This window comes from Papilio polytes, unplaced genomic scaffold (assembly GCF_000836215.1).
Source record: "Papilio polytes unplaced genomic scaffold, Ppol_1.0 DF824024.1, whole genome shotgun sequence".
NCBI classification, from domain to species: Eukaryota; Metazoa; Arthropoda; class Insecta; order Lepidoptera; family Papilionidae; genus Papilio; species Papilio polytes.
Genome location: NW_013525180.1, coordinates 3,660,479 through 3,687,183, shown reverse-complemented (window position 1 = coordinate 3,687,183; position 26,705 = coordinate 3,660,479). Strand labels below are relative to the sequence as shown.

General features: G+C 39.6%; 1 protein-coding gene across 3 annotated transcripts in view; it reads left to right on the top strand.

The window, feature by feature from the left end:
- The window catches only part of LOC106101088 (homeobox protein homothorax), a 206,471-nt gene that overhangs the window by 81,374 nt on the left and 98,392 nt on the right, over positions 1-26,705 (top strand). For all 3 annotated transcript variants that reach the window (XM_013280197.1, XM_013280198.1, XM_013280196.1), the window contains exons 7-8: positions 10,691-10,699; positions 21,247-21,345. In XM_013280197.1, the coding sequence (XP_013135651.1) occupies positions 10,691-10,699; positions 21,247-21,345 (108 nt within the window). The remainder of the gene's footprint in view (positions 1-10,690; positions 10,700-21,246; positions 21,346-26,705) is intronic.

Sequence of the window (26,705 nt, the reverse complement as noted above, 5' to 3'; positions counted from 1 at the left end):
CGCATGAGTGTTACTTTGTTAAATTTTTGCGGGCCCCCTCCACCCTACGAGTGTCGCGCTGTGGCAGATTGTCAAGTGCCATTCAATATTCAACACTCGAATTGTCTTAACTGAATCCTCATACATTATCTAATATTGCAAATACGAACTGATTTAGCAGAATGTTATACAAAAGACTTAAAATTGAATAAGGTATTTATGTACGTAATAGCTTTCGCCCGCGACCCCGTCCGTTTATTTCGTTTAGAATTAAAAAAAAACAGTAGTAGCCTATGTATTCTTCCAGACTATCCTCTACATCTATGCCAAATTTCATCTAAATCTGTTCAGCAGTTTAGGCTACAAACTCTAACAAACATCCATCCATCTAAACTTTTGCATTAAGTGTGATGTGATGTCAGAAACAATTCCTTTGATTTTTAATGCTAGAGACAAATAAGTATTGTAAGCTAAGTGACGGTTCAGTTTATAGTAAAATAGCATTTGTTTCCAGTATTAAGTTGTCGAACAATTTCGACAGCGAGTTCAGTGACGGGCTACAATTCAATTTGAATATTTTGTAAGCGAGCGCCAGCAAACGGCGGCGGGAGGCGCGGCTAGTTCACTACATTGTGCCGCTGCTGCTGCGGTGCGCGAATTTTGATGTTTTATTTATGAAACGGCGTTGATTCAATTTGCGTCGATGTGTGATCCGCGGCCGGGCTGGACGTGGTCTGCGACTTTTAAACTATCGAGTTGTATAAAGACAGGCACAGTTTTACATTATGATTATAGTTTACTATCGTTTTTTTATATAACAAAAGGGGACAAACTGACGGCGATAACACCGAGATGGTCAATACCGCCCATAGATATCCGCAAGACCAGAGGAACTACAGATGCGTAGCTAGCCTTTGAGGAAATGGTAGGCACGCTTTATGAAGGATTCTAAGTTGTATTCGTTTGGAAATACCGCCGAGGACAGACCGTGCGATATGTAGAATAATAGTAAAGAGACGAACATAAATAATCGACAATATAAATTTAAATTACTAGTAGAGTCACGTCTCCTAAGTGTTCCAGCACTTCGGTGTACTCAGCGGTCGCGTTTCTCTGATTCCCGCATTGTTTATAGTTCGCTCGGCGGCTAAATCAAGTTTTATATCTGCCATCGTAACTCTAGCGCTTAAACCGACAATAGTAAACTGGATATCGTCCCGTTTATTGAGTCCTAAAGCGGGATGAAACATCGCCGTGGCCGGACTCGAACCTCATTAAACTGGTGCCGTGTTTGACGCGGCGGCTGCCTCCAGCCCGCGGCTCTAAATTAATGAATCCGCGACGCGCCGGACATAGAAAAACTTTCAAAACATATTGGAAATAGAAACGTATGACTAATGACGTGACTGGGAATGGATGTCGTGTGAAAACGTCACCTTCTAATTAATAGTTGCCTGGTTCGGGCCCGGGCTCGCTGCGCCGCGGACAGACGACATGCGGATGAGGAGTTTTCATTACATTTGCTGTCTCATTTAAAAATCCTCGACGTTTAAATGAGCGACGTTTACAATGATAAACGAGAGCACACATTCCACGAATCTCAAAACTTTGATTCGCTACCGGAATAAAATAATCTCGTGAGAAACGCAAACACGAGACATTTGTCATAAGAATATTTAATTTGTCTCGAGCGCCGGATGCGCCGATAAACCTCTCGACCCGAGATTAAACTTTTCTAAATAAACACTAGCGGATGTTGTTTACCGAGAGAGGGCGCTGAGCGGCCGGACAACACTCGAGCCTTGTTTAAAACCACTCGAGGACTCGATGAGGGAAGCAAACACGCGGGCGCGGGCTCGGTAACACGCCGCGACAATCCACAACGTAAACATTGACTCGGTATCGATTGAATCGTTCACACTCGATATCGATTAGATTGATTCCGGCTCCGTGACGTTTGCGGCACGTCACTACGTCACTACATCACACGTCACTTTCCACTGCGCGGCCGCTATGATAATATTTATAAGGATGCGAGGAGCGTTCGCGCCTCGATACCGATTTGTTTGTGAACACGCGGGAGTGCCTGTTTTGATAATGATATTATTTTAGTTGGATTTATCCCCCTCCTTCTCCCCGCAACGCCCTCTACAAACATGTTGTACAATGTACACACGCAGTAGTGCTGCCTGTTACGACTCACCTGTGTTTAATGTTCAAACAAAAAATTAAAAAGAATATTTAACATTCTAGCTTAAGTTAGAGAACATACTGCTACTGCTATTAACTTGTTTTCCAAGTTAAATAATTAATACTTCATTTCATACTGCATAAAATCTTAAAAGTAGACTCAAACATAAAAATGCACTAAAGCCAATTGGGAACGAGGTGTGTAGTCTATTTTTCAATTACCAATATTATAATATTACAAGCGATTTACATTGATACGATATCAAAACACGACAGGTATAATAAGACGGCAGACATTACCAATATTGGTTCTGAATACAAACAACTCTTCATCAAATGACGTGCATAGAACACTACATAGATACTAAGGTATCTGTGGGCACATCGCAAACACTGACCGTAGATTAGATAAGGGCGGATGTCGAGATGGCGCGTTTGCTCACAGCCACCGCAACGCAAACAACGGTTCTTTCCATGCTCTCTTGAAGGGCAAAGGTAAGGTACGTATCTAGCTCACTGTGCCACGGATCTTATCAAAACTACAACTTTATTTGTGCTAGCTTAACCTATTCATATTATTGCAGACATGACAAAGAAAGAGATGGATGGATTGAGTAAAAGATGATATGATTAAGAAGGCTGTGATGACTGAGATCAGGGAAGATATATTAATTTGGAGGACGAAAACCAGGAGCTCTGACCTTACGAGAGTAGGATAAGGATGGGGAAGTAATGTCTCTTGTAGGCGGACTTAGTAACGCGCAAATACAGGAATGTAGAAGTTTTAAAACACATCACCTGACACAGACTTATTAGCCAAACACAAGGCAGGCAACAATGTATACGCGCACAAAAATTGCGGTTAACTGTAACAATATAGCAAGTATAGTTAACACCTAACGCGGCCTTCATTTAATACGATTAAAACAAGAGGTGCGAGGGATCCCACTCTCCGGTCATAAGGTACCGATAATGTGCCAAATTGGAATTACACCGCGTCTGCAGCGTGAAGTAATTGCGTTCCGCACGCGAACTGTCTATCACAATTATTTTCGTATGGGGCTCGTTTTTTTCTATGCACCCCCGGTGCCGTGGGGTGGCGCTGCACGCAACCTTCTCCGTGGGGGTAATTGTTTCATTATTCCGATGTTAACTCGCATCATGACGCTAATTGTCTTTGCACGCCTCCACGATTCCTGCAGATGATTGGCACGTTTAGATTTAATTTGTTTCTAATATAAATTACCTTGTGAAACTAACACCTTGAAAAGAACTGACAATCTATTAATCTTTTGAACTTCTACTATTATGTCACAAAACATAGAATAGACTAAAATGCATGCATGTTAACGTTTCGAATGATAAATGAAGCATTTTCCTCTCCAAATGTTACATACTTCAAGTTACTTTATAAATTGCAAAGGGCAATTATGTCTAGAATCGGTATTTTGTATGTTAACTAGTAATGGACCAGTACTACATGAAATGCTCCTTGATCTGAACCAATTCTCATGGCAACAATATCCCTCGGGCTCGTAAAACGGCGAGCCATAAAGTCCGGTCGTTGCGAAGCAAAGGCGTGTCGACGCCGCCCCGTGTTTTAGCCGCGCATGCAACGCCGCGTCTTTATTAACCGCACACCCACCAGTCGGCCCTTGCGAACCTCTGGACATGCGCCTTACTAGACTACTGTCATACCATACATCATAAAACTTTCTCCAAGAAATGGAACTAACACCATGTTATTTAGTTTACGCCTCTTGCGACCTGCATATCACAACTTACAATGTTATGTGACCTAGTTAATTATTATACGTGTAAAAAGCTAGGTGTCATTTAGTCTGGCCAATTTGGATGAAGTCAGCGCGCCCGACAGGTCCCATCAAAAATATCAAAGCGCGACAAGCAACAGAAATACCAGGGCGTCATGAGCGCGGCGAAGGCGCGTTGATGTAATAATTAGGTTGTAGATCAAAGAGTTGGATAAGCGAACTCTTGCCGGCATGCGCGCTTGGTAATTGCGTCGACAGCGGCCGTTTGATGGCCCATTCGGCCACCGCATTCACTCACCTAAATGCTACTTTTATCTCTACTTCTATTTGCGAGGAAAACCACAGCGTTAAGCATTAAGGTTTACTTGTAATCACAACGTAATGTAGGTAATCAGTTGTTATCAAAATTATCACGAGTTATCAGAGAGATCATGAGCCTCACAGATAGTTAGATAAGTTGAAGATTATAAAAAGATTTGGAACGACAATTCGAACGATGCATTGTCTAATTATTCTGGTATATTTTGAAAAAGTACCAAAAGAAATGTTAATTAATTATTGACTTTACATTACACAATAAAAAACTATGCGTTTACTTACTATACTTGAATGAAAAATAAATCACCACTAATATAGTTAAAAGAAGATACATCATTGAGAGATAGCATCGACTGCACGACTCGACTCTAAGTCGATCCTAAACAAGACATTCGCTTATCAGATGGCTCTCATACATCAAACATTTACGGAGCGAAGACGGGAGCCTCGCGCTTTATCTTTACAGCATCGGAACAGGCTAATCTCGCTGATAATGCGGCGAGCAAGCAGCGCGGCTACGTCGGGACGGCGAGCAAACAGCGCGGCGCGATCACTGGCCTGCGCTACTGGAAACTAGAATAACACACGAAATTCATATCATGCGATAGTCGTTTGTTTGGTTATGCATTAAATGTTTATAATCGCGCTACAGAATTAAAGACAACCAACCGCGTCTACATTACAAAGAATTGACATCACGTTCTCAATTTCCTTCTGTTTGCGACTTGTACAAAACGATATTGAGTTTCCACTCAAGAAGGTGTTATCTAATTAAAAATACATTGAGATTTCGCAGCGTTGGTTCTAATCGGGTCAATGGGGTGTTCAGATTTGATAGCGTAACGCGAAGTAACATGTATTTGTACGTGAAGTGCAGGGCCGGCGATGGTACGGCCAGCGGCGGAAGCTGGCAACGCTTGTTTGTTATTGGCGGTTGATATCAAAGGAGCTTCTCCGAATCCCTCCCCTTTGTCTTCAGCAACGTTAACATTAGCTGCTCTATTTGTATTATCTTCATCTCAAACGATCCCAGAATAGACGCAACAATCAAATAATGTTTTTGTTATAACGATCTATAATTTCAGTATTGTTTCTATGAAACGTAAACAAACTTTGAAGAACACTTTATCCGTGACCTTAGATACTTGTTAGGTTGCTTTTCTATCTTGTTTCAAATAAAACAACATCGAAACAATACACGCATACAGCGTGAGGCATTTTATTTTTAGTATTGAATATCGTTCATTTGTGTTAAATATATTTAACAATACGATGAAAATGTACATTATTTTGGAGTTCTAGAGTCTCGAAATTGATTTATTAGTTATTAAAATATGAAAGCAGCGATGTATTATAAGTGGGAATAACTCCACAGGTATGGTATTTCATAAAATAATATAATAATGAAGTAATCGAGTCTAGAGGAGTCGGGAGGTACCGCGAGGTGCAGGGAGGTGCAGGGAGGTGCGGCGCGAACAATGGACCCGTTAATTGTGCCCTTTGTCCGACCGAATAGAAAATTTGATGTTCAACCGCCAGTCGAAACGGCGCAATTTACGTTTTATTGCGCGAGACTTTAAATGTAAATCACTGGGCTTTGTACCGGGATGAGGCGTCGGGATTCCCTAATGAAAATTTCATCCACTCACATTCCGTGTCGCCGTTCAAGCGTTTTATTGTCTGAAGATCATCTAGGAAGTGGCCGATAAGAGTTACGGCGTATTAACTGCTTATTGCTCACTCATCTACTAATTGTCTGTTAGTAACAATCTAGTTGACAATAAATTCAAGTTTATTTCGTTTGTTGATGTAAATACAATGTACATCTGCTTACACCGTTGTAGTGTTCAACTTTTTGAATTGTCTGTTTTCATTTGTTTTAATATTTCGATTGTAAAATGGAAGATCGAACGCTTATGTTTCTCACACTTTTATCTAAGAAGAATGCTGTTACCAGATGGCTGCAATCGTCAACGGACAAACCGTTTGTTTATCAAAGAAAAGTTGAATTAAAACCAACACCGACTTTTCCCGATTTAAATTTGATTGATATCGGCAAACAATGTTCTTGTTTCATTGAAAAATAAATCAAAAGGGGCAAAAATGATTTGACAGTTTGTTATGACAATGTGGACGTAAGCTAGAAAGAAAGTTTGTGTAACAGAAAGCGTCGCCGGGTACCGGGAACCGAGGATTTCGGCGATGCCTTTGATACGAAAGCGTTAAGCGGGTTACAGCATTGCCTGGAACCGCTTGTTTGTTTGTCGGGCTGTAAAACTGTTGGGAATCGTAAACGATCGTGTGTGGCCAGCCCTTACGGCGAAATACGACCAGATGGGCCGAGATCAAAAGACTGCATGCTGATAAAAAAACAACGTTAATGTGATTCACAAGTAAGAACTCAGTACTAGAGAAGCGGTACATGCTGTCGGCCGTGTGTTTTCTTTCTTGCTACACGCCATACATTCGGAGTTAACGCGACGCGCGAGGGCTAGGGGAATAACAATCCCATTTTCCAGGTATTTCCCGCACTCCATATTGGTAGGATTTGTCGGGAGCCGCGTCGCCGTCGCCGCGCGGAATCATTAGCCACCAAATCCTCTATATCTGCGTCGCCTCGCTTCCCGCCGCCCGCCGCTTGCTGCCGAAACTATTGCCAAATTTTAGTAGGATTTTCTTTTTGCCAACATGAAAATAGTAGAATTAATATTTCTTATATAAATTTTCCTTATATTTTTCATAATACAATTAAGCTAAGAATTAGTTTGTCAATGGGTCAAATAAAAAATTCAAAACCTATCGTTTATAATGAAACATGTTGGTGGAATTAAGTAATCTTCTACAGATATGTTCAATATAATATTGTTGTTAAAATGTCTGGTTAAATAGCAATGATTGAGCAATTATAACTTTCTAATTCTCCATTATCAGACGTCTGCGGCGGTGCCGGGTAACGGCCGGGTAGCGACCGGGTAGCGGCGGATCGCACGGGCGTTATTAACCGGGATTACCGGATCCCTTTCTCGATCCCCGGATATAGGGATTTGCTCCGGGATCGGATCCTAGTGGAAATGATAAAAGATATGCGCTACGCTTCCCGCTTGATACTAAATGATAATACGAAATCCCCTCCCCTTGCCGCAGGGTAGAGCAACGTGTCTGAATCATCGCTAATCATTTACGTGTCGGGTCACACCGCGGGCTGGGACGCGCTGCGAATTGTAATATAATAACACCATAACATCTTGTAAATTATTTATTTTTAATGATGTATTTTTTGTCTTATTATGTGTTGAAACGAGAGCGGGCGCGACACGTCGCTCTCAATTTCATTTAGATGACTGCTAGCGAATCCCGGCCGCCACCTGTCAATGACCATCCCGACCGGATACATGTAAATTGACTTGTTTATACTCGTCCGATGCGAGAACGTCGCTCCAAACGAATGATATTATTCCACACTTGTATAAATAAAAAAGTTATAAAACGCACCAAAACTGAATTAATTAACTACATTCAAGATTTGTCGTTAAACAAATATGTTTATATCCCTAACTGCGAGGACGATATCCCGATATTTCCGTATTCCTCGTAGATAAAAAGCTGTCAGCGTTGAATTTACGGGCGACTTTATACCGAACATAAATAACAGAAGGGGTATCGAAAATAGACGGGAATCCGACGGGGATTTTAACATCAAATCCTTAGAGGACGAAAAAATAATGAAGAAGTGGTGTAGAGAGTAGAGTAGGCGCATCAGGCGAGGTACTATGCGCGTATGGGCCGCGTGTAGGCGAGCGCATATCGCCGGACAAGCGAACGCACTTAGCGCCGCGCATCGCCGCCGCCGCTATCGCTCTGCCTCGCTCGCTGCATTAGTGCTGTCTCCAATGATAATTTATAGAGCATCTCGCGGCTTCAGTCCCGGTCACTTGCTCAAAACAACTCCGACTTTACTTTACCTTTACTAGACGATTCGGCGGAGGAATCGAACCCCGTGATCTCTTTCCATACGACCCTATTCCCACATGTTTCGCAAACCGGTACTCTAGGTAAATTGTAACTAATCCCGATAGATTGTAAAGTTTAATACATTTTCTCCACTTTATTATGTAAATCTGTATGAAACCAGTTGTATTTCAAGTTATGGAGGTTGATGCGGCTTCAATAAATGTTTAAGTGACTAATATCATAACAAACTAGTTTCCAACTAACGGTTCCTATCATCGGATTATAAATTTAATTGAGATCGGTCGCATCGAGTTGTAAAATCGCCTCCGACGTAAATAACTGTATATCGTTATCTCGTCCATCGACAATTTTGATTGATTAATTTCTTCTTAATTAACTCGCTACAAGTTTCCTCGCAACAATATTGTAACAAAAACGTATACAGTTAACTACATTTTTACTGAGATTTGAGCAATTAATTTGTCAATGACATTAACAGATGACATCATTTTGTAGATTCAAATAACCACCGTAATTTAAAACTAAACATACCTGCTAGTAAAAATTTATGTCCAGTGTTACCTGGCAAGTGTCACACAGTCAGTACCTGGCATGCAAGAGCTAGCTGCCATTATTCCCCATACTTATTCAAATTTGGAACGACTTGTAACGCAGAATAGGACAATGTTTTGGCGGATGGCGTTAATGGAGTCGGCTACGGGAGCGTCGAGATTGTCAAAGCTATGGGGTCACGAGGTATAAATAGCCATGCTGCAGGCGGCTGCGAGCTGCTCGTATGCACCGCTATTATTGTATATAAGCCGCTTATTAAGAGCGACTCCCACTCGCCGGAGAGGCACGCAACGTTATAAGATCAGGCTTACATGCACGCGCCTTCAGACCGTCTAATAAATCTTTATTTAAACAATTCACATCGTTACTATAACTGCTATAAAGTCTCGAAAGTTTTATACGCAAACAAAACTAATACAAACCAATACATTTCTTATAAGATTTGTCATATTCGTATCTTGTTGGACAAAAAGGTTGAAAGAAATAGGGTAATATGGAAGCAAAAACATTCTTGGTATTGTTGAATATTTATAAGAATAATAATGACATCGTATGTGAGGATGTACCGTAATAAGAGAGCTCCATGTAAGCCCGCGCGTACCCACTAAGTGGAATCAGACGAACATTTCCAAGTAGGGCCGCGTCACAGCTCGGGCCAGTCACACCACGCGTCTCCACGTCTCGCACTAAACCCGGATTAAATTATGAACTAGCGTCATATATTCTTTATTATTTACTAGACCACCCATTGTCCTAATTTAACATTCATATTTTAACGAAAGTATTTTCTTATAGGAATTTCGAAAACTTAATTTTTTTTTGTTTAATTGGATTTTTATTGAACATTTTTATCGACAAAACGACAAATTAACTCTAAAATCTACCATAATTTACTTCAAAAAGCTTGATAGCTCTGATGAGCATATTACCTTACAAAGTTAACGGATAGTTAAAGAATCCGAGTTAACCGTAACCGTGTAGTTAACGTGCGGTTGTGACAGTAGGCCGTCGTGCTCTCCTCGCGGAATGTAAATAGACTGTAGTCGGCAACAACCGGGCGAGCCTCGGCCGCTTGCCTCGGCTGAGACGAGTCGGAGGTAAAAAGTTCCTTTAATTATTTATTTAGCACTAGCTGTGCACCGCTGCTTCGCCCGCGGACTTTGACCCGACACATGATGGAACATAAATTCTTATAAAAATGTTTGTTATATAAATTGTCTGCTAGTTGCTAGCTCCTCTTGTCTACATGACATATAAAGTAAATATACGGAACTATATAAATACGGGAAAAGTGAGTGAAACTACACTCGTAGGATTTCAAGTAGGTCGGTGAGGCAGTGAGCTAAGCATAGCAGAACAACATATTCTAAATATAAACACCTCGGTCAATTATTTGCGGAATACGCAGTGCGTGTTAAAGTTACTTTTTATATGTAAGATGTATAAAAAATAACTTAAATATTGTAATCGCAAGTGAGGAAAGCGATAGTGTAACGGTACTCGACATCTGTCAACTTGTCACCTGTCAATATGTCAAACCTGTCACGATAGCGCGATAGGTGATAGGTCTGTGCGTGATAAGATGATAGCGAAGGGGCCAAGCATTGTCTTTATTCATGCTACGATATTCAGTTTTCCTTGAATATAGTAAATTATGGGATCATGTTACCGTAAAGTAATTACAGGGTATTTAATAACAATGCTTTCTTATTGATATAATATGGTAACATTTTTATAATCTGTTGTCTAGAATAGAGGCGTTGCGTTATGAATTATTATCTATTTTTATTTTAATTGGTAACAATACTGTCTGTAGTGGGATTTAAAATAATTGTACCTTTGTATTTTGTGTTGCCATACTTGTAATGCAGAATACTTATATTAACATGTCGTTCTGTTTGTTCCAGATGCAATGGGTGAGTGTTGCCGTGTTGGTGTTCCCGCGTCCCGGCAGACAGCAGGAAGCCTCATAAATCATGGCGCGCGTAAAACGGCCATGTTAACAAAAATTCCAATCTTCATAAAACTCCAAAAAATAATTACGGTCGAGTCGAGACCGATTTTTTTTTCTTTCTTCTCAATTTTTTCAACGCAAAATGAGTCAATCGTCCAACACTAGGAGTCGAGGATTCGACTTGGGTCGTAAACTTTGATTAGGTCATTAAAGCATGTTAATTTATTAGCTCTCCGCTTACGTGCGAGTGTGGCTAGGGAATGTAAACTCTGTACCCTTAGGGATACGGTTACAAGTTGTGGAACGGCAATGAACGCGTCTTAGACCTTTTGGAAGTGTCAGTTTGGCGTGTAATCGAAAATTACCTTTACTGTAATTAACGTTTCGGTGTAAAATTTCGAAGTTCACGGAGTTGGAACATTTTTAAAGTTCTGGTTGCATCGATTATCGTTTCATAGATTGTTATTTAATTATGGAATTTCTCTATTGTTTTATTTAGCGGGAACGTAACTTAACTGTTGATTTTGTTATATTACCAACAACTATTCGATTTAGAGCACTTTGACTAAACTGCGATTGTCGACTGTTTAGCAGCCAATTCAATGTTCGATCCGCAACTAAAAATCGAATAGTGTGCTCATAGGAATCGAGAAATGACTAAACAGTTGTGCGATAGTTTAGTTACATTGTACGCACGCTTTTAGAGACAAATTCAATATTCATACTGGCCGTTAAAATGGCGCATTTATTTTACGTCAAAAATTGGGTGGGAAATGACGTCGCGAGAAGATGCGTTCATTTGTCATTTTAGTCGTAAATAAATGAAATACAAATATCGTTGGGAAAGCAATCGTTCGTTTACACATTCAGATAAATATCGAATAAACGTCCAATGTATCGGTCAGCCCGTTCACTTGCTTAAATTATTTTGAGGTTAACGGATAAGTTAACAGAAAAACCGTCGTTTATTGTTTGATTAAAACTATTTGCACATTTGTCGTAATTACCTTTTTATAAATGTATGATAAAAAAAACTAAATCTTACTTCTTACTAATATTATAAATGCGAAAGTTTAGATGGATGGATGTTTGTTAGAGTTTGTAGACTAAACGACTGAACGGATCTCGATGAAATTTAGCATGGATGTAGAGCATAGTCTGGAAGAACACATAGGCTACTTGTTTAATTTTTTTTTAAATTCCGCGCGGACAGAGTCGTGGGCGAAAGCTCGTAAGCTATAAAATGAAATTACTAGCTACTACGAGTATATCTAGTTCAAATGTTATCGACTTTTCTTTGTTCCTTCATCAGTTCTTGCTATCGACAGACAATATTAATTACGTCTGTAATAAGTTTTGTTTCTATTTCTATGAGCAGATTTAAACGAAGTAGGGCTCCGTATAAATATTAAAGTTTTTTTTTTTTATATAACATAAGGTGGCAAACGAGCATGCGGCCACTAAAATCCGCCAAAATGACGAAGCGACCGCTGCCCATAGACATCCGCAATTGCAGATGCGTTGCCTACCCTTATACGACGGAGGAGGAGACGCGCATAAAGAGGATATTTTCCCTTCCTATGCATCTCCTCCGCCGTCTAATCCACTTCCCCTTTCCAACCTTTCCTCAAAAGAAAAGGGTGGTAAAGTGAAAGGGACTTAAATTAGGCCTCCGGCACCACACTCATCAGACGAAACTCGGAATTGCTTCCATTTCACGACTGTCTTCTGTGTGGTCGTGGTATTGCACCGGGCGTGCCGACCCATTCGTGCTAAGATGTTAAAGCGGGCACTACCACTGTCAAGTTAAATAACATTCAGCATTAAATCGAATTTTTATGTTAACAGTTTGGCATAATAAAATAAACAAGTCTGACTATTGTTGTAGAAAAAATAAAATAAAATCTCTCAATGTGTTACTAATTTAACGCAAAATTATTAGCTGAAACCTCATAAAATTAATAATTATTTCGTTGAAGTCTCCTACTATTTAACATGTCAACTAATAATCTTCTGTTAGTTATAAAGCGATTCCGGCGATCCATTTCCGGGCCTACGGATCTCCAAACATGATTAATATCAGCAACCGCGCAACCTCAGATATGTATCTAAAAGCAATTGTTAATTATAACACAATTCTCTATATAACATTACAAAATTGCTATTAGAAACAAAAATATGTCGAAAGATTTAGGTAGCGATGATTTAAATGCATTATTGTTTACTCTTAAGATAGATGGCGCTGTCGTAAATGCTATCTGTGGTGACGTTCGCCAGCAGAGCAATTGTCTATTAAACGATTGTAATGTCTTTATAGCGCTTTCACTTATGAATGAAGCCAAGCATCTGAACTTGATAAAGTCGATTGTATCTACTATAATTTATCGTAGTTTCTTAAAAGCAAACTTACGGGTACAGGAATCTATCATTTACCTTGTAAAAAAAAAATAAAAGCCATAATCCGTTTTAAAATGAATTTCAAATATAAACAGCACAATAATAGGAAAGGCAGACGATAAGTCTCAGCTGTCAAACGTTCAGAAATATGTAAGTGGAGCACAGATTGAAAATTCGCGCGCAAAATTCAAGATGGCGACCTCGGCAGCTCGTATATCAATGTTGATTTACGCGCCACGGTCGAGGTCGACGGCCGCCCGAATTTCCTACAGAAATGCACTCGCCGAGTAATTTATTTGTGACCATCTATTATTTTGTAGACTCACGAGGTCCTAAACGCAGCTGACATTAATATATCATTTTACGCGACGGCGCGACTTACTTTCGCTCCATCTCTTTCGTACTCGTAAGCGTTGAATACGTCGGAAAGGGACGGCTGTTGAGGCAGAGTAGTTTGCGTTTTCACTTTTTACAGTAGCAATATATTTGATCAGCTGATCGCCATGACGTTTACAGCTCGGCCGAGTGTAATGTATTTCATAATTTATATTATAGTGGTTGTGTTTTTATTGAGTTGACTGAGGTCGGGATTTGTTTATAACTTTGAATATTGAACTATTGACAATAACATCGGCCGTGCTAAGTGACCCGCAAGGTGTTCATATAAATTTCCATACATTTGGAGCTAAAAATACACACAAGTATTTTGCCATCTGTGGCGTCGATCCTTCAAGCTGGGTTTTGTGCGGGGCATCTGCTCTGCACATGGCTTTGCTCACATTTCTAATTTCTATTGGGTTCTTCTAATTAACACTCCCGTTTAGTTTTTGCTTTTTTGATAGAAAATCATGGTTTGGATTGAATAAACATATTAACACAGTATAACTTTAAAAAAAAAAACAATATCCATTCTATTCTTACGTACTTAATGAGGAATTTTGTATAAATGGAAGAAAGCTCGATTGGTACTATCGTTTTCATTAATAGCCGCCACTGAATACCGTGGCATAGTTAAAGCTAGCTTCAGATCGCTAAACTTACATCAAGGCACGGTCGGTTGTGGACTGGTTACATATGAAGTGTTGCTGTGAGGGTGGTTGGTTAAAATTAGTGTGCGTGGCGCGGGCGGGGCGGGGGCGGGAGCGCGGGGAGGGTGCCGCGCCCGCACGTGGGCCCTGTAAATATTTTTGGAGGCAATCGATTTCCGAAATCCATTCTGTACCCTCGCACCGACGAGGCGACGTAAGGAAAATGTGGATACGACATTGTAAACATAAAACATAAATTATAACCAGTGCGCGAAATAGTAGCAGTAAAGATTATTCGGTACTGTCAGTCTTTACCAAAATATATTAAGAACAAACTTTTGAATTCAATTTGAGAAAAACTTTACTGAGGCCTTTCATTTTAATATAATAATAAAAATCTTTACTTTTAACCATCTTTGTTATAAAATACGTCTTCAGACATTTCTTAGGTGCATTCTTCCTTCTTTATCGGGTATTAATGTTGTATAATAAAGCTCGTTCGTATTTAAGAATCCGATCAAATACAAACTAATGGCGTCTATCGAGCTGAAACGAATTGAATGTCTATAGAAACAACGAGGTGGCGATTACAACGGGAACACTTGTCGCATCCACACTAATCGACAGGCATTAGCGCGTATCGCACGGGCCTACCATCATTAATCTACGTGACAGTTCAAAATTTAGTTACCGAGGGTCGCCCCCCCTCGGCCCGCCGCAGCCGCGCCCCAGTCCCCGCGAGCGCCATCACCCAGCGCACAGTTTTTGAGCCACAAGCTCTAAATAAGGCCCGACTATTCGGTTTTCGACTTTCGTTACATCGTCCACATATTCGAGATCACTACATATTTATTGATTCTGCGAGGAGCTCGTTGTTCCATCACTTTAGAGTCGTGGTAGAGATAAGACACATTCTTCTCGCAGAATCTATCTCGGAAATTGGTTGAGACTTGATCCGGCATATATTAGTCTAATCGGTATGATTAAATTATATCTGTTTCACTCTATTTACATACATGCTAATGAAACAAACATACAACTTGGCTAGTAGGCACTTAGTTTGCGTATAATGTATTTGTTAGAGTATCGATTGCTAAATACCAGGGTAGCAGAGCTGTGGAGTGGCGCCCCGCCGCGCCTGCCGCCGCCAGACGCCGGCGTCTCGGCCATGCAGCCGCGCTAATTGCTTTCATATTGTACCTTCACTTGTGTCTACGAGCCTGGTAATTCGGCCGTCGCGAATATGTGCTCTACATTCCTGGTAGAAATAACATTCTCCTTCGAACACACAAGTGAGGAGAAATAGACCGTCTACCATACCACAAGTATAACGATGGTTACATGTAACATTACGATACTCTGAAAGTGACACCAGCGTCTAATTTATTCCATCAGCAGCAATCCTTTCTTAAGCAATAATTAATAACTTTTGTGATGGTTTTGAGGATGGTAATATGTGTAGTTAGCTAATGGTGTCGCGAGTCCATGAACAGCGATCGTCGACCCCGCGTAACGACTTGGGAGGAGGTCCTGCTACACCTCGTGTCATACCGCCTTGTAATTTTTTCCCAACGTCGGCATGAGTAATCACATTTCCGTAAACCTTCCGCGTTTGTTCGAGCCCTCTCATCGCGACGAAACGACCTACCCCCGACATTTGAATAAGCGAAATCGAACCCTGAATATAAGGTGATAAAGTTGCATTAATCGTGGACAGGTGTAGAGAACGCCGCGGCGGTGCACGCTCAGGTCCGCCAACGAGCCCCGTGACTGGCACAATTCCGGCCCCGGTCTGTATTTCTGCCGTTTTTATTACGTTCCGTGATAATCTCGGTATAGGCATTTTGAATTTATGCGCACTTTCTGTATAAATGCAAATTTATAATGTGCCTATGCGTATTTTTCTACCCTTCAGAAGTTCGTGTCGGAAATTACGCACGATTAATTTTAGCAGAGATAAACTGTACATATTGTTATTTTTATAACATTGCCAGATATATTCCTCTTGTTTTGAGCAGTTTAAATTATCGATATTGAACAATTGTTTAGTAAGATATATTTTTAAACATTCAAAAGTTGACGGTAACAGTTGCAGTAATCAAAACATGCAATTGACTCACGCATACAAAGTATGGCTAAGGACATAGGATTATGTTCCAATGACCTATAGTTTGACCCCCAGCTGATACAAACGCGCACCTTGATGATCGATGGCGCGACAACGTGACAGTGTCAAGGTCGATTTTGACAGCTGTCAGGCTGGCCAGGCTGTCACTGTCAGAGCTGAAAAACGCGCGCTGTCACCGCGTAATGGATCGCCTTCCGGGGCTGTCGGCCATAGCTGTCAGGGACGTCGACCCCGGCCAAAGCCTCGGGCGCACATGGCATATTTATCTCTTGTCATATGACATTTTAAGGACTTCGTTAACCTTAACTTTTTAATTGTCAATTTTGGTTATGATCTTGACAACTTGTCCAAACAGTGTTCGAGGACTGGCTTTGTTATGAATTCTCCGTTGAATTGCAAACTTCCGGATGTTGTGATAGCAACAATCACTCACTCTGTGTACACTCACTACACAGTTAATTAAGATAACTGCGTCGTGTTCAGATAAAAAAGTTGACAGTTTTATATGTTTACTTTATTACAGCCTTTTACATTCCCGAGCATGGAGATAATAATTATTTATTTTTTGCGACTTTATAGGAAGTAGTCTAGACTTAGAATCATTGGAAATTCAATTTAAAATTCAAAACATCTTTAATAGTTTGTTTTTAAATGCAGTTTAATGAGTCATGAAGGATCACTTTAGCTGGCACTCAATCGTTAATGGTATCAGGTGTACAATGGATTCGAACGAGGGGCTAAAAACAAAACAAACTACAAATTTATTAGGTACAGGTATCGATCTGTCGATCCATACCTACGGATGATATACCTAGGCAGCCTCCCCCCGGGGCAAGGCAACGACCGCGCAGCGCGCACCCGACAACCCGCCCTACCCCTCATAGAACACGATAGCTTTTCCTTTGACAAATAGCAATTTTCTTATGACGATTCTAAGTCTCCTATATCGATTGTAGAAGTGGAAAAGAGCGTAAACGACTGTATCGAGGTGAGGAACAAAGGCCCCAATGGCCGCCGCGGCCGCGCGAGCCGCCGGAGGGCGGGCGGTCCGCCTGCTCTGGGCGGGGGCAATTAACCAACTTCCTTGGCGAGCGTGTTTAAAAATGCATTTTTTATTACTCCAGTTTTCATGGTCGGCTATAATTGAAGTTGGTGTAACAGAATTAACCTCATGTTACAATGAAGAGATGGCTTTTTAAAAAGTTTTCCTTTCTAGCGGAAACTTCTTCCAAACTAAGTTTTTATAATTTCCGCCAGTCACGAAACTTGCTTTGATTGTCTGACAGTTAATACGAATAAAAAAAAAACATATCGACGAATTGAATACGTCCTTCTTTTGGGAAGTCGGTCAAAAAAGACGTAATTTAACTATGAGCCACAAAATCCCAGTATAATTGTTAAAAATTTAATATTTGTGAACCCTTATTTACAAAGATGTCCAAGCTTATGTCGATAGTTTCGACACATCACAGTATTTCTTGAGAAACCTTAGAGCCTTATCATAAAAACATAGACACTGTATTAAATACATTTTAGCTTCAAAAATAACAACCTTATTACAGAGACTTGCGCCCCGCGTATTTTTGACAAGACTTGGTTATTCAAACATTATTTTTCATACTTATAATAAACAACAATAAAACACGTATGTGAGAAACGAGTGACATTTTGTTTCATTATTTTGTGTAAAACGGTAATGAAGTATTTATGTAGATCATGACATAATATGCTAAAAATATCGATTGTCGGTGAAGATGAAGTCTAACAAAACATGTTGCTTTTAATCTTGTATGTATCGCGAAAGGTTTAATTGATCGCCGCCATTTTGGTGACGTTCCGATAGTGATGTTTAAATCAATTTGACTTGTTATTTGTCGATGATTTGTCAACGTCCCGTTCGATAGCGTTCCAAGATATATGTACTTTTGTTTCTGCACGACGTTGACTAATTTTTGTCTAGTATTATCTATTTATATAGGATGATAGAAAAACAACGAATTAGTAAGTCTCCGGTTTCTTTATAATATTAAATGCTAATTTTAAAAAGTATTTTTTTATATGATTTATCGTTCAGAAAAATAACAATTGTCGAATCTTTAGTTAAGACATTTCGCTCGATTTAATATCGAATATAAAAAGTAATTTCTAAATTCCCTTATGCTGGGATTACGAAAACGAAATACAATAAAATATAAGAAAAAAGCTTGCGACAGGCGCGCTCACCAGGGCCACATAAAACACGGGGTGTCTCGGAGGAAAAAGCCGTGTGATTTATCGTGAGAAGAGCGACATCTTTGGGCCTTTCATTATGTTTCGGGTGCATGCGTCAGGTATAGCAGGTGCGATGCGACCCTGGTACCTTGACTAGCTTTTGTTTTTTTATGAAATCCTTCTAAATACAATTTATTAGTTTTCTTAAAAGTTATGATAATAATTGTTATGCCAGCTGTAAAAATTCGATTATTATTGCTTTAACTAGATAGTTAACGCAAAACATTGTAACGATGGCGTATAAATAAAAGTAACCAGAAATTACTCGATTCGAACGTCGAAATGATCATGAGTCGAGGGAATTGTAAAAACAGTAATTAATAGCGATTATTGAGTAAAAAATAATTGCCGGTTCCTTAAATAATGGGCCGCGGTAGATCTAATTCCCCGATTCTTTAATCACTATTATTACAAGTGGGATGTGGCGGTGATGCCTATCACAACTTTCCAAACCGACAATTGTTTTAATTCGGGAAACGGGAAAAAAAAGAATTATGAATCCGTAATAACTACGTCCGAAAACGTTTGCATTGTATTTCATGTTTTGTTTTTCCACGTCCGTGTTACAGCTCGTGCCTTTTAATCGGCCAGATCGGTATCGTGCAATCAAATTCAGTATTTAAATCCGTTTCACTAATAACTGTTAGACAAATCGATATTTCATTCTGTTCAATTGACGGTTGTTTCTTTTGATTTCTGTTACCTTTGTTGTTATTACACAAGAAACTCTAGAACTTGTTTGACGCTTCTCGATTGTTCGATTATACGTTCTGTGAGAAGGATTTGCACTGCATTATTAGATAGTAATAATGTTTATTAACGTCTTCAGCGTGCAAGTGTTATTACATAATTGATAGGAGCGGTAGCATTTTTGTGGAGGCAAGGCTAGCAGCGTGCCGCGGCGTCACGCGCGCCGCCGCCGCCGCGGTCGCCGTGTTTAGACAATTTTCTTGGCAAATTCCCCGCAAGGGCCTCGCCCTCGTATAAATAACGCGAGCCTCGCCCTCGCCTGATATTCGCCAGGTTATTACAATTTTTCGCGTTATGAATATCGTCGCGAGCGGAGCGCGGCCCGGAGCGCGGCTCGGTGCGCCGGGGGAGTCACACCTCAACAATTTTACTTTAATTCTTATTTAGAGTGCCGCCTTATTTCGGTTACAAGATTCTTAGTATTTGTTTACGGCGTTAACTCGCTTTCGGCGGCGGCGATGGGGTAATTTTCGCTTTTTTCAACGGCGTAATTTCGCCGAGTTACATCGCATCAGGGCGAGAGGAACGCAAATTGGCTATCTTATAGCGCGTTGGCCATAAAAGATAATGCGATAGCGTGGGGCTTGCGGGGGATGCGGGGCGAGGGGCTGGGGGCTGGGGGTCAAGGGCTGGCCGGGGTAAGGTCCCGCGCATCGGTTGCGATCAATCATGCACGCTCGGCTGGCGCAGCACAGGCTTTTGTTAGAATTTTGAAAAAAGAACGCGACCAGATATAGACAAAATTACATCGTTCTCTGTCTGATATTCGGCCGCCCGCAGAGTTGCCCTACCTCGTATATGTTCTACAAATTAAAACTGACAACTCATTTTAAGTTTTTGTATTAATAATTCAAATACGAGTTCATTCACCGCTTTAATGGAAAGTTTTAGGTATGAATGTGCGACGGAAACCTCTGTATACCAGTGACAATATTCCAAGTACAAAATAACCGTCTGCGTCGAACAATAATAACGCATTTATAGAGTGTGACACCGTTAAAAAAGTAAAGAAAATTGCTAATGGTGTATGATATTGCCTCCCCTCATTTTTGGGGTAAGAAAAGACTAGGGGTGGCGACACCTTCGCTCTCGGGAGAGTTTTTTTTTCCGAGTCGAGTATTTCTTGTATTTTTCGACGGGTGTTTTTTGCGTAATGACGTCGAGGTCCTGGGAGAGTTGGAGGAATCCATTAGGAAGGCGGGCAGAGCTTAATGCACGAGGTTTTTTTCTTGTGTTCCCAATCGACGGCTGGAGAGAGTCGCATGTGTCGCAAGCACATTAGCAACGTTTGTGATGGCTTTTTATTACACTAGTATTTTATAATCCCGCCTGCCAATGTCTGTACAAAGTATACTAATGTTATAAACGGACGTTTATTAGAATTTGTAACTTAAACGACTGTACGGATTTCGATAACATTTGGATGAAAAGTAGAGCATAGCTTGGAAGAACAATAAACCTACTCACTTTTGTTTATTTTAATTCCACGCAAACGGAGTAGCTGCCGAAAACTGGTCATAAATAAAAAAAAACAATAACAAAGCAATATAAGTTAGCAAAACTTGCCGACATCTGAAGTTATCTAAATAAAAAACTTGAAACTATTCCCATATAAGCAACAATTGTTAGACTGTTTACATAAATGTAATTCTGATAAGAATACTGGTATATCAAATAGAGTCTAGTAAGTAATCTTACTTAAAAAAAATACAATTAACTCCTATTCAATCAGTCTCTACGTTTATGATTGCATCTGGCCAGTGCATTAAGGTAGGGCGCTTGGGCGTCGGCCCAAAGCGCGATGAAAAGGTACCCAGTTAGAAAATGTCTCCCAATTACCTGTGCCTAGTACTTCCAAGGCTAAAGACGCTCAGGACTCTTGTGCTTCTGAAAAGTGCTGTTGTGTCTGTATTTATTTTGTGATTATTGTTACAGGTAAATGGTGTGGGTCACGGCGGGAATGGTCATCTCCTCCGGACGTAGCTCGCCGGGTCTACTCCTCTGTCTTCCTGGGTAGCCCGGGTGAATACCCAGGTAAATATACAATAGTATAAAATAACATTTCTTACTAGAATAATCGAAAAGCTTATTGATTTATTTCTGGCAGTTACAGCGAGTGAAAAATTGTTGTGATCGATTTTTGAGTGTTTTTCGGAGGCTATATGGATAATATACTTAAGGTAGACGGGCTCATTGGTTTTTTATATAAAAAAGATAATAGACATCATACCTACAAGTTATATGAACTGCAATTAAATTAACTTTCAATATATTTAAGTTAATTATGTAATATAAGAAAAACTCTCAAGTTAGTTACCGACGGAAAATTCTAATGAAATATAATCAGATCCAGTAAGTAATGGTTAAAACGTGTCTAAAAAAACAAAAATATTAAAACAACCGAAGAAAAAGAAACAGAAAAAAACTTTGATAAATCAATATTGACTTTACTATAACTAAAAGTACGAAATATTAACACGCAAAGTAAACTATTTTTAACTATTTTCGTTATTTTTTAATATTATACTAAAATGTTTTATTCATCAAAAAATTACTTTTTAATTTTGGAATAATCCGTGTCAAATTTGTTAACAGATAAAAATAAATACAAAAAAACTTAAACCAACAGTGGCCAGTCACAGCTTCTGTCAAAATGTACACTGCCGTTGACAGCCATATCGATTCTCTAATGATCCGATGAAATTAGGCGACAAAATCAATCTATCGATATTTATTTAAACATGAATTCGTATCTTGGTTATTTATTATTAAAGCAAAGAAAGGATTCTGTTACAAAAACAATTGATCTATATTTTTTCTGAATAAAATGGAACAGTTAAAATATTTTTAATCTATGAAAACTGACGCCATCTTGTAAATTCCCGCCGATTTTAATTCATAGTTTTCTTTATACGCATGACTGTGGCCTACAATTGAGTTTTGATTGTCGTTTTATTAGTAAAGACCAGTTTGCAAACGGTTCATAAAACAAAAACACATTTGATGCGTTCTTTCATACAAAGTATTACTAAATTAAACTCGCTCGTTATCATTAATCACCCGTCTAAAGACATCTTTTCTAATTACAGACACCGACTACCAAAAATACAATCCATTTTGTTGATCCGCCGCCATTATCTGCCGTACGATCATAACAGTGTTACCAGTCCTAAAGAAATTAAAAAACCCTCGAAACGATTCAAATACGAGCTTTACTCGCTCGTACAAGCACAATTAACTAACGCCATCTAGCGACAAACTAAATGTTTGCACGTGAACATGTGATTAGACTAATTTAAACTTTATGTCTATGTGGTATAGTTTCAATTACCGTAACGATATAACGTTTCAATGTAAGCCATACGCGTAAATGCTATATCCATTTCTTTTACGTTTGACATATTTCTGTCTCTCTCTTGTAATAATTTATCTGCATTAATACGTTTCCATTACACTACAAGTGGCTTTACACCGGATAGCTACATTTTTAATTCACGAAAGTGAGCCGTAGAAATAATAATAGAGTACTTAAATCAGAAATGGAATCGGCGAAGGCGAAGTCAATTTATTCGGAGCTTCGTTACAATTCCGATTTTTATCTAACGTCCCGAATGAATGCCGCCGAAGACGGATTACAGTGGACGGAGAGGAGAGGCCGACAAAAACTCCGGTAGAGAGGGACGCTGCGAAGAAATCGATTCCGTCCTCACTGAGAAAGGATCGCCCCGGTATGAAAGAGCGAGCGCCATCTCGTCTTTACGACGTGCGAAAGAGATAAAACAATTCCTTATGTCGCTATTCTTAAGTCATTTGCGCATTCGAAATGGCACTTTACTGGCAGACATTAAGGTCGCAGTTTCATTGTTATGATTGCATATTGACGATTGTGGTGCGCTGCAATGGAATGTTACAACTTCATCTAACGGTGAAAGCGATAACGTCCTTATGTCTTTTGAAATAAGGTCGTTATCGGTGTATGCGGTGTGAGGTGCGGGCCAGGCCGGTTGTGCACCGGCGGTCGCCATGGTTACCGGTCGGAATGTTTAGGCAGGCGGCGCACGGAGCGGGCGCTACGCTGCGTCGCTCGTTTCGTTTGATCTTTACCATTAATTTAATTGCTAATAACTATAATGTTTATTATAATATGTAATAATCAAACCGTACCGCTGGCAGGCTAATGGCGGCAGGAACCAGTACATATTGGGAGTTGATAACTTTAATAGTGTTTATTTCCTTATAAATGAATTAATTATTGACTATTTGAGTAACATAATTGTTGACATAAAAATGTAATGTCCGACATGTGGATACTTACGTAGATACTTTGTAACGAATGGTCGTTTTATTTATCTAAAACCATTCGTTTTTTGTACAACATCAATTAAGATTTAATTTTACTTTTGGATTTTTTTTACAAACCGACTTAGGTATTTAATTTAAGTAGTTTATATAGGGCTAAAGATTTAGGATTGTATATAATATTTTCCAGTATTATGTACAGATGAGTTAGTATTTTGTCCACTTGTTTGTTGCGTGGTGGTCGACCAGCGCAGCACCGCGCCCACATAATAACGGCCGAGCGCGGACTATTTTTTAATATTCTCTTTTCGAATTTACGCTCGAGATTCGAAATTAGAGAAGGAAAGAGACACGTATCGGGGAAACGCACGGGTGCGAGCGGGAGGGCGCTCAATTGCTCAATTTGTGCCTCAGCTCATGAGATGCCTTCGGGTTCCTTTTTCAAAAATCCAATGAGATCGATCGCTCGCCATGTCCGCAAATTAGAGCGGGAATCGTTGTTCGTTAGCGTTTTACTTGAACCCGAAGGCTTTAACGGCCTTGTAGAAGTATGCTAAAGTAGATGTTATGTTATAAGTAACAAGGGCGATAGTTCCTTGCGTGTGGTAATCTCAATCAACGTTGCTGGCGGGTCAAAGCGCGCCGCTGAGTACGGAGGTGCATTTTAGTATTACCGGCGGTCTCGGTGTTCTCATTTCGCCAGAACCTTTTAAAGACGCTGAAGATTCCTGAAGATGGCCGAACCCGTCTGCGAAAATTGCGTTCCCAATGACCTTTCTTATATAAGTTCGTATATCGAAATTACTTTGGTAAAACACGTTCGACTTTGAGTTTCTTTTGCGAAGCTTTTCACATAACCGTGTGTAAAAACGTGTTTGAATAGAATTTATTTAGCCGATGTATTAAAAAACCTACGATGTATCAAGAATTACTATAGTTTAGAAGACCAAGTATGTTTACGGACTGTCAGTATACAAGTAGCGGCTCAATAACCGCTGACGATGACGCGGCAAGAATGTGATCGCGCCAGTAAAAACTGTAAACCTGCAATGACGCAGGCTTTTGCACATTTACTGCCAACATCTAGCAAATAACATTCGCATTTCAAAATACAGTTAGTTTAATATTTTTAGAGTGTACATTACTTTACTGGACATACAAAAAAACAAAAGTTAGTAGCCTTTTTGTTCTTATAGACAAAGCTCTACATATATTCCAAATTTTATCGAGATTCATTCAGCAGTTTAGGCTACAAACTCTAACAAACATCCATCTAAACGTTCGCATTATATTAAACTATACTTCTATAGGTATACTTATATTAAAAAGAGGAAAAAATTATATTTTTGGCTTTTCTTATGTATTGAAATAACTCAAAAACTACTGGGCTGATTTTGAAAATTCTTTCACCGTTAGAAAGGTAATTTATCTGTGAGTAACATAGGCATTATTTTATAATTTCACGTGGACGCAGTCGCGAGCAACATCTAGGAAAATTACAAGATTATTCCACACATTTCTTTGCCAATGCCAACTTGCGTTAGTCACGTTTACAAAGGTCCAAATGTCTAAAATATCTCTACATAAACAATATTGTGCAGTTAACCGCTTCACAATTTGTCCGACCTCTGCCCTGAGCCTCAGGTCCTCCGATTCTATGCTAATGAGAAATCCTCCGCTGAAACTGCACCGTGATAACATATGCTACATTTCCCACGCCCTGATTGTTACTCTGTACGCTTCTCACGTCGTCCCTACCCTGCCATCTGCAGTGTTCTTTTTATTGTATCTTCATCTCTGTTCTTTGATTAATTAGTGACATATTTTAAACCGTCTTTTGTTTTTATGAACAACTAGCTTTCGCCCGCGACGCTATCCACGTGGATTTAAAAACAAAAGTGAGTAGCCTATCTGTTCTTCCAGACTATCTACATCTGTACCAAAATTCATCGAAATCCGTTCAGTCGTTTAGGCTACAAACTCTAACATCCATCCATCTAAACTTTCACATTTATAATATCAGTAAGTTTAAATACTGTAGTTAAGTATACTGTTACAATTTAGTTTGAATTATGGCCTCTTTACTTATTTCATTTATTTTATTAGTTATTTCACCAAGGTTGCTGCTTCAGCAAAGGCAGCAGGTGCTAGGGCGCCTTCGGGGGTAAAATAAATATAAAAAAAATTGGTGATCTTCAATTCTTATTTACAAATGATAATTGCAGCCACTTTAATCTATACTTGAAACGTCAAATAAAAAACGGAGTCCACTTATATCTTTTTGTCAAGACAAGTTGACTGGTACGTCAAAACAATGGTCATTTGTAGAGTCAATGATAGAGGTCCAATAGGTAGCGAAGTGTGGGTGGAAAGTGCTCGTTTGAAACAACTGCCAGCTTGCTAATGGTAAAAAAATCTTGGTTTGCCATTTTTAGATTCTATAAAACAAGGACAAACTGTGTCTTCGCTTGATTCAGTTGTTTGACGGAAGCTCTTTTGTTATTTGGTACAATTTTCGAGTTAATAATATAACAAAAGGTTTACAAAAGTAAGAGGTGATTTAAAAATCATTCGGTCATATCTTAAGCGATACGTCAACCTGTTATTCAATCTTATCAGTGCACTAACTAGTGCAATGGAAACAAACCCTTTCTCTGTTAATCAAATTTGAATTATCTGCTTACGTGTTAGGGTGTAATTTTGTTTGTGCGAGGTTTGTTTGTCCGAAGGGTGTGTGTTGGGGGCGAGAGGTGCGCGGGCCGGGGTCGGGTGATGGATGGCCCAATCAGACGGCGCGGTCGAGCAGGCAGCCAGTTTGCCCCGAGACATGGGCTAGTTCGCTCGTCTTGAAACACTGTGACCACTTAAATCATCTTTACCTATTCTATGCTTGATATTCTAAACAACTCATTCTATCTGTAATTAAAAAACTAATATGGTTTATTAATAATAAAGCATTAACAGACAGTGAATTGAATTCAGGACTCGTTAGAGTCTTTAAATAAAGTGTATCTGTCACTGCACCAAATACCAACATAACAATATTAAATTTAAAAAGTCTAAATAATAAAGTTCACTTTCAAAGACGAACTGCT